Raw genomic sequence first — 8314 nt, 5'->3', positions numbered from 1 at the left:
GTACTGAAAAAAAAAAAAAAAAAAAAACAGGATGGTAAAGGCTCTTGGGACCTCTGTGTACACTAGTACCATAGTGAGCCCCGTCTCCCAGCCCTCCGTGATCATGAGGGCAGAATAAGGCTCCGTAAGACTTCACGGATTCACCAGAAATGAGTATTACAATTCGGTTTGGATGCCCCATTAACACTGAGGCATGGCAAGTTAAGGGGCATGGGTGTGTATCTATAAACCTTGCACTAAATAGACAACAGTAGTGTGTCTGTTTCTCTGTATCCGAGCACCCTGGGGAGGAGGGTAACCTACTGATGGGAAGCGCCATCCCTAAACGTGATGTTGGCTCTGAGTCCGGAGATGTCTCTTCTTCCAGGCTGACGGAGGAGCTCGCGGGGCCGCTTCGCTGCTTCTGCTCCTCTCTCGGCTCAGCCCGTAAACACCTTCGCAGGGACCGTGCGGATGCCTTGCAGCCACAGGCAGAGACACTGTCTTTAACCTTCTCACCGATGCGGCATCATTCGGAGACAAAGGAGCTGTTTCAGGCGAGCCCGGGATCAATCAGCGAGGCCGGACTCTGTGCCTCCCCGGGGAGCGCCTTGAATCTGGGCCACGGAGCAGAGTGTGCAAGCCTGGTTCCCGGCGAGAGGGAAAAGATGGGGTTTTGTTTGGGGTCCGAGAGGAGATAGAGTCGGCTGTGGAACCCTGAGAAACACAGGTGCTCCACTTGTGACCGTGACATCAAGGTTGAAAAAAGCTCTGCAATGATTTCATTCTGAATGAAATCTTCCTTGCTGCCACGGGTCCCCAAAGGGCAAAATGTTATTTGTAAAGGTCAAAGTGAAAAGGTTACTTGGCTTTTAGAAAATGACTTTCACCAAGTTATTAATTAGTTATTAGTGACTTAATATGCTGCCTCATTCCAAGAAAGAATTTGCGGCAGTTTATAAAAATATGTGACAGGGGAAACTAATTTGGGGAAAATGAGGCAGGTGAAGTCAGCATATACTGATACATACCCTCAAATGCTTACTCTGTCTAGTGATGTTAGGAAGTCATGACGTGAGACAGGGTTTGCTTTCTCCACAGCAAAAAACAGAGGAAAAGAATAAAAAAAGAGTTTTACAATAAGCTATCAATCTATGTTAACTTTTATTTTAAAAAGGCACTCTTTTCAAGATGAACTATCAACTACATCTGACTTGAATGTATTTCCTAAACATCTTTGATATAATATCTAACCTCCAAGAAAATGTTCTGAAAGGAATTCACTACGCTATCTTTTGTTTTAAAAACGAAAATGCTAACCTTGGGTCCATTAGGATTTTACATTGGTGAAAAAGTGTTATGATATTCTTTGACAATTTTTAATGCTAGCAATTGGCATTTTACTTCCTATGTTTACTTCCCATAAGATAATTTGACACTTTGCAAAATATAGATCACGTCTGCTTCTTCTCAGTAAGTCGCAGGAAATCAATAAGTGATATATGTTTTGCTGTTCCTTCTATTTTTTGTTTAGGTAGTCAAGAGGCAGGTAGCATAGAGAACTCAGTAAGGTTCCGTATCTTCAGGGGTGTATAAATTCATGCAAAAAGCCACAAGTAGCTTAGTGGCGTGGCTCCCTCGTGCCACCTTTCTGGTCTCAGTTTCTCGTCTATTAAATCAGGGCATGGGATTTACTTGATCTCTGAGTTGCCTTCTAGTCATAAAATTCTGTGTTTTGAATTTTCTGTCATCCTAAGGATCCATTAATGTAAGCATGATTTTTAAATGTCTAGTTATATTTCAATTGATACAGAACTTGCATGGAAAGGAGATTACAGGGCAGGCTATTATGCAGAGTAAATCAATAAAATGAAAATGTATCCATTGACAACATTTGTATTTTCACCTATTACAGAGCCGTGCCATCTCTTTGAATACAATACACTTTTATGCCCCATTAAAGCATGCTTGACATAGCTTTCAACTACTTGCAAATGCTGAGAAGTTGAAAAACATAACATTTACAAAAGATACATCTGGTGCATATTTACATGACTTGGAATAAGGAATCATTTAAATACTGCTGAGCCATCTCCATATTAGGAGAAACGATATTCCACGTCCATATGTGAAATCGGTAGTAAAATACATGTAGGTTTAAATTTCTCTCAGGCATTTTTTTTTTACTTTACACATGTTAGAAATATGGAAATATTGATTAGGGCTCAATTCATCTATTTGAGTTGTTGGGATTGCTTTCTCCCTGAATTTTAGAGATTACATTGTGAACTCTAGTTTCTATTCTAGAGGAGATAAGTTTTGAAAGGGGTTGAAAGTAGCACTTTCTACTTAGAAAACTTGCTTCTTCAGGTATAGGAGTTCTTAACCTGGGGACCATGGGCCCGGTAACGTCCAGAGGCAGGCTTCAGAGGCTCTGTGACCCTCCTGAGTTTCTATGCAAACAGTGGTGTGTGTAGATATGCAGATCATCTTTTTTTCCCCCCTCTGGAAAAGACCTAACTTATATTTGTATCTCAAAGAGATGTGGCCCTGGTGTAGTAGAAAACTTAGAATCATAAGAAGTACTTGGGGTTACCCCTTACTAGCTGTTGGACCCGCCTTCCGCAGGCCTTACCTGTCAAGTAAAAGGATTGTACCAGATAATCTTAGATGCCCTTTCCAACACCAGCATTCTCCAGGCAGAAACTTACCTCCATCTACCTAAATGCTTCAGCCACTAGTGCCCTCGGCATCTGTTCTATCCTCTGCGTTCCTTTCTAGGTTGTAACTGTGGAGTTTCTGCATGAAGTCTAGGTGAGACTACGCTGAATAATATGCAGGGCTGCATACATAGCAAAGCTGGGGAAAAGAGCACACCTACAAATTGTACAGCTCTTCTAGAATGCCATGTGGTACAGCATATGAAATATAACTTGTACCCTGCAGCTCGCACACACACTTTAATTAATGTTATGGGCTGTGCTTTAAACTGAGAGAAGTGAGAAAATCAAGGTTAAGGATGCTCTGTTCTTTACTATGTAGAAGGAAAAAAGAGACAGCTATGTAAATGAAGGGTTTCTCATCTCCTTGTCAATTTCTTATCTGTTGTCAGTTTGAAAGATTTCTAAATCAGAAGAATGCTGAAGATCTGTTTTCCCATCAGTTTTGAGCCTAAGGAATTTGGAGCTGGAGTTCTGAGCCAGGAAATAGTCCTGTTTTGAATTCAGAGGCTCTACTGCTGAGCACGGATGCCAGGCTGATGATAAATTCCAAGAGGTTCAGCTTGATATTTCAACCCCAAGGTCAGAGAGAATTCCTTGGAGTTGGGCAAATGAAGAAAGTGAGTGTGGCCGGGGCGTCTCCAGCGGTCGCCCTGGGAGAGGAGCGCCTCACCAGGTTGTGGCGATGTGGTCAGCTAGGAGAGACGCACCTCTACCAAGTAGAATATTGTGGTAGTGGGCACCGCTGGCCTCAGGCAATATGGTAACTCTCAATTTCTATATATTTCACATGGCGTAGCTCCAACATCAGGAAGCCTTTCTAAAATTTTCACTTTATAGTTAGTGATTATGGTACCATGTAGACCCAACCTCCGAAGCTGATATGATCTATTGTGCAAAAATTCTTAATTTGAGAGGTATTTGTTGGACAGATTCTCTCAGGTGTATTTATTTATTTTTGAGCCCTTAAGATGGATTATGACAGTGTGGGCTAACTCCACACGCATGCTGTACACCAGATTCCAAACTCAGAGGCTGGCACTCACCCCACCTTTCTTTACTCTCATTCCCCAGATATTTTTCTGTATTGCAGATTTATTAACAACTCATTCAATACAACAAGAGGTGATGACTTTTTCTGAGTTCAAACCCCCAAAAGAGACAATTTTTCCGGGGGGCGGTTTGAAAGGGTCCTCTATCGAGATGGCTCTGGTCATTAACTTCATATGAAGTCTGAAATATCGCATACATTGTGATATATCCTAATGACACTAAGAAATCTGGGCACCTTGGGATTTATTTACTATTAATTCGTCTTTCTAATGGTTGACAGAACTTTTCATGACCAATTGAAATGATAAAAAAAGGAGACATGATTAAGGATTGAAATATCACAGACCTAATTTCGATGAGGAAATAGACAAAAATGTATTTTTTTCTAAAGGATCATAACCGTAATGTTCCAAAGCATTGTCAAAAGCAGAACTACATCCTGCACTGAATGTCTTCTGAAGCCATTGAGTTATGGCTCTGCCCCTTACCGTTGCTCACCTTGATGGAAAGATGCTTTGATTCAGCCTGCGTCCCAGGCGACCCCAGGAGGTGGGAGGTCCGAGTCAATTCGGGTAGTGATGTCATGTTTTCATCTCTGGAAGGAAGGAAAATAAAAGACTGCCAACGTTCGATGGCGTTTTGTCTACCTTGGAAGAGATCTGAGTGACCAAGTTTTGTCCCCTGGAGTTCCGTGTTCTGCCACAGGGAAGAGCAGCCACGCCGGGCTTTGTTAAATGACATTTGAGCTTTCTACCTTGGCATATTCTCATGGGAAAACCTCTGAGCGCACGGATAAAGCAACCACAGTAAAACTGAAGGGCATGCTGTCGATGACATTAGTTGGTTTAGGTTAAGTATAACCCCGTCCATCAACAGTGTATCTGTTTATTCGTAGGCGTTAACACTATTTGAATTCCAAGAAGAAGTGAAATAAAGTGTGTCTACAGCTCCTTAGAAGAAACTGCCTTAGAGGTTGAAAGGATCGTTACCTCCTTTCAACGGGAGATCCTGAAATGGAAGGTGACAGAGAATAAACGAACGAAAAAAGATCTCTGACACTCCCTGTGAAGCACCTTATTCAGACTTTCCCAAGTCCCTTCCCTAAGTCCTGGGCAATCCTGCTGTACTTAAGTACCTACCTTATTTTGATTTGGAAACCTCATTTGTTTACAATGGTAATTTGGGGGTTGGATAGCATGATTCAGACTGGGGATGGAATTCCACCTTGGGGAGGTTATGCATTTGCACAGGTGAGAACTGAGATCCTCTGCTGGGGTTTCTAGTCTGGGGTCTGCCTAGAGAATGTTTTCTTCTGTCTCTTGAACCTTATTTATGTATGTCTGTGAATTCCAGAGCAGTATTGCTAAGTAAATATGAGACAGGCACCTGGATGGGGAAAAATATCGTTGTTCAGCCACCTCACGTCTCTCCAGTGAAGGCACTGAGGCCAGAAATCTCTATGATTCTTCTCTAGGAGTTATTTACAAAACACCACCATGAGATTACAAAAATGACCAGGACAGTTTCCTAAACTATATTTTGCATTCTAGGATGGAAAACGTGATCATTTTAAATATAAAAATATTTCCTTTACTTACTAGCTGTTCTAAGAATACTATACATGGTCTTAAGTTTCCGCTTTTCCTCATGTTATCAACCAGGAAGGTTTTTCTGATGGAAAAGATGATTAAAAGAGATCAGGAAGTGTGCCTTTTAAAGGTATGATTCTTCATAAGAAAAGGCATGGGCTACTAACTTATCTAGATAAAGTGGCCTGGGCTATTAAGTTACCCCTTCAAATCTGGGAATTTATGGATGAACACTCACTATGCAATAGTGAAGATTCATGTTATAGGTCCAGAATTTAAGAAAAACCATTTTGCCACTGATCTGCAGTGAGGAAGCACTGCAAATTAATTACTGTTGAGGAAAGCACATCGTGTGTCTATATCCTTAAACAGCTGGCCTGTGTGGACTGAGATGAGTGATAATTCAGCTATAAGTTCCAGTTAAATTGGTGAACCAGTTAACTCAGTAAACAAATTCCTTAGAGCTAAGTTAAAAAAATAAATTGGATGATTCAAGTAGATCAAAGTCAAAGAATGCTATAAAGGAGTATGGACGTGCCTCCCAAATGATGACTACCTTGTGATGCCATTTGCAAAGAAGCGGAGAAAGAGATTGCAAACATTTTTGTCAATTATTTGAGACGAACGTGTCCATTTTTGGGTACATAAAGTAGGAAAGTAAGTGGAGAAAAAGACTAGCTAAAAACCTGGAGGTTTACACTAAAAATCTTTTTTAGAAACCCGCATGTGTTTTGAATATTAAAAGGCTTTCCTTTCTCTTCTTTCGGTTATGCTTTTTTAAGTAGCTAATGGTTTTATCGGCATCTTAACCTGAGTCAGATGATTTGGCCCTTGATGATGTTTCTAGTGCCTCTGACGTCTGTTTCAACTTGTTTTCTAAGGCGACAGTGAGTATATACTTTTATGCAGAAATAATTTTGGCCATTTCAAACCCCTCAGTTTTAGGTTTATTTATTTTTTTCCATTTTGTTCCTTGGATTTTCTTTCCTTTTGTCCTTACCCTCTTTTTAATATTTAAAATCAATCTCCCATGCCCACATTCGCTGTTCTTTGCTTTGCTCCGTGGTTCCCTTCTTTCCCAGGGATATTGCTGGATTTCTTCTCTGCCCCACCATCAAGTTTCCCTCTCAATGTCCCATAGGCATCTGTTGCCTGCCCTTTATCCCTGCATCCTTATCTTTTCCTGTTCTCTTTGCTTTTATGGATATGGTATGCTGTCTTCTTCACATAGATATTTCCCAAGCTATTAGAAATATCAAACCAGTCAGTGTTGACAGACAACTAGGTTTTGTAGTTTTCATTTAGTTTGTAGGTAGACTTGCTCCCTAATTTCTTTTCCACAGTTGCTCAGTCCTTTCCTCTTTCTTATGTGCACAGATCCTGTCTTTCTTCCTCACTTGCCTTGGTGAGTCCTTGGTTGTGGGCTGGTGGGCTTTGGTTCCACCGTGGAGATTTCTGCCAAGCCCACTTCACATGGGCAGTTTAGGACAGCCTCTCGTCGGCTAAATCGATGGTGCGTCCACACCCATCCCAGGAAGACACCCTAGGTGGGGCATCGCAACGTGTACATGTTGAGTCAACAGACAGACAGTCAGGGTTCTGTCCGTGGCTCTCCCCTCGCCACTGTTGGTGTCGCCTTGGGTAAACACTGAATTCTCTGTGCCTCTCTGCATTCCTGAAGATAATAACACCCAACTCATAGGGTTTTTGTGTGAGTTGTATACTCGCAGCATTTCCAGTGTATGCTAATTCCCTCTGTACTTAGAGGTTGCAGAAAACTTAAAGCCTGTAAGTTAGACACAGCAGACACGCTAGATGTGAGGGGAGAAATAATGCTGTGAATGTAGCACTTCTAGTGTTTCAAAGTATATTCATATCGTCCATTTCACTTCATCTTTACAATGACCCCGAGGGCTGCTGAGGACTCCCGTCCCCTCAACAGTGGCCCTCGTGGGGCCACTGTTGCCATATGATTCACTTGGGAGGAAAGAAATGCCCACTAAAAAGCCACGTGGATATTATGAAAGTAATGGGGACAAAAAGGTCGTCCTGAGTATAGAAAATTGGAGCCATTCAGCCTCATAGAAAAGAGGAGTTTTATGTTTCATTCCCAAGTTCAGAGAAAAGAAAACCTTTCCTTTTCTTTCCTCTTTGCTGTTGTTGGCAAGACTCTGTAAGACGGCAACTCACATAGAAGGCACACACTGGGCCAGATTTTCAAAGAGCCTCTATGCTTTGCATGTGTTAGATTTTTTCATGCAGAGCTGCAGCTCTGGGTGGTGGGGAAGTTTGTGGGGTGGAGGGGAGGGTGGGCACAGATGGCTTTTCACATGTGCCACCTCACTTTGAATGAGGAAATGTACTAATTTTGTGAGACTTAGTTTTCTTAAAAGTAGAGTTCCTCAAGAAGGCTTATATCCTGAGCAGTGCAGTCTTTAAATGAACAGTTCTGCAGATGAGACGCAATCTGGGTCTGTCTGGTGGACAGTGGTGCAAAGGTGCTTTATTGTTGGAAACAGAGCTCAGCTAAAGAGACTCCAAATTACCTTGCAGTCCACGTGGATTACGGTGACTTCCAGTTGCTTGCAGGTCATGTTATACCTTTTTCCTGGGCACTGTTTGCTAGGATAGACCTTTTCTAGGGAACGATTAAATGCCCCACAGTTAGTGATTTGATAACAGAGCCTCGAGGATTTGGTTTAGTCTCAGAAACATGTAGGTTCCTTCTTTCCCACGTGACCACCAGTGACTTTAAACTCTCTTCCTTTGGCTCTTTGCTCGTTGTATCTGTTCAGATAGAGAAGGTTATGCTGTGGTAGAAAAAGAACCATCAAAATCTCAGTGGCTTTACAGCAAAAAGTCTGTTTCTTTTTTTAATTAAAATTTTTTTTTTATTGAAATATAGTACAATATTGTGTTAGTTTTAGGTGTATAGCAAAGCGATTCCGTTATTTAAATATATATATATATATG

The 8314-nt window shown here is 41.5% G+C and overlaps 1 protein-coding gene across 1 annotated transcript in view; it reads right to left on the bottom strand.

Moving 5' to 3' along the window:
- Positions 1 to 7935, bottom strand: part of LOC112399024 (uncharacterized) — a 22207-nt gene extending 14272 nt beyond the window's left edge. Inside the window, exon 1 of the mRNA XM_024743976.1 lies at positions 7888 to 7935. Within this exon, the coding sequence (XP_024599744.1) occupies positions 7888 to 7935 (48 nt within the window). The remainder of the gene's footprint in view (positions 1 to 7887) is intronic.
- Positions 7936 to 8314: the final 379 nt, after the last annotated feature.

Source organism: Neophocaena asiaeorientalis, unplaced genomic scaffold, assembly GCF_003031525.2.
Source record: "Neophocaena asiaeorientalis asiaeorientalis breed wild unplaced genomic scaffold, Neophocaena_asiaeorientalis_V1.1 scaffold114, whole genome shotgun sequence".
Lineage (NCBI taxonomy): Eukaryota > Metazoa > Chordata > Mammalia > Artiodactyla > Phocoenidae > Neophocaena > Neophocaena asiaeorientalis.
The sequence above is the reverse complement of the archived record's forward strand: the minus strand, read 5'-3'. Positions and strand labels throughout refer to the sequence as shown.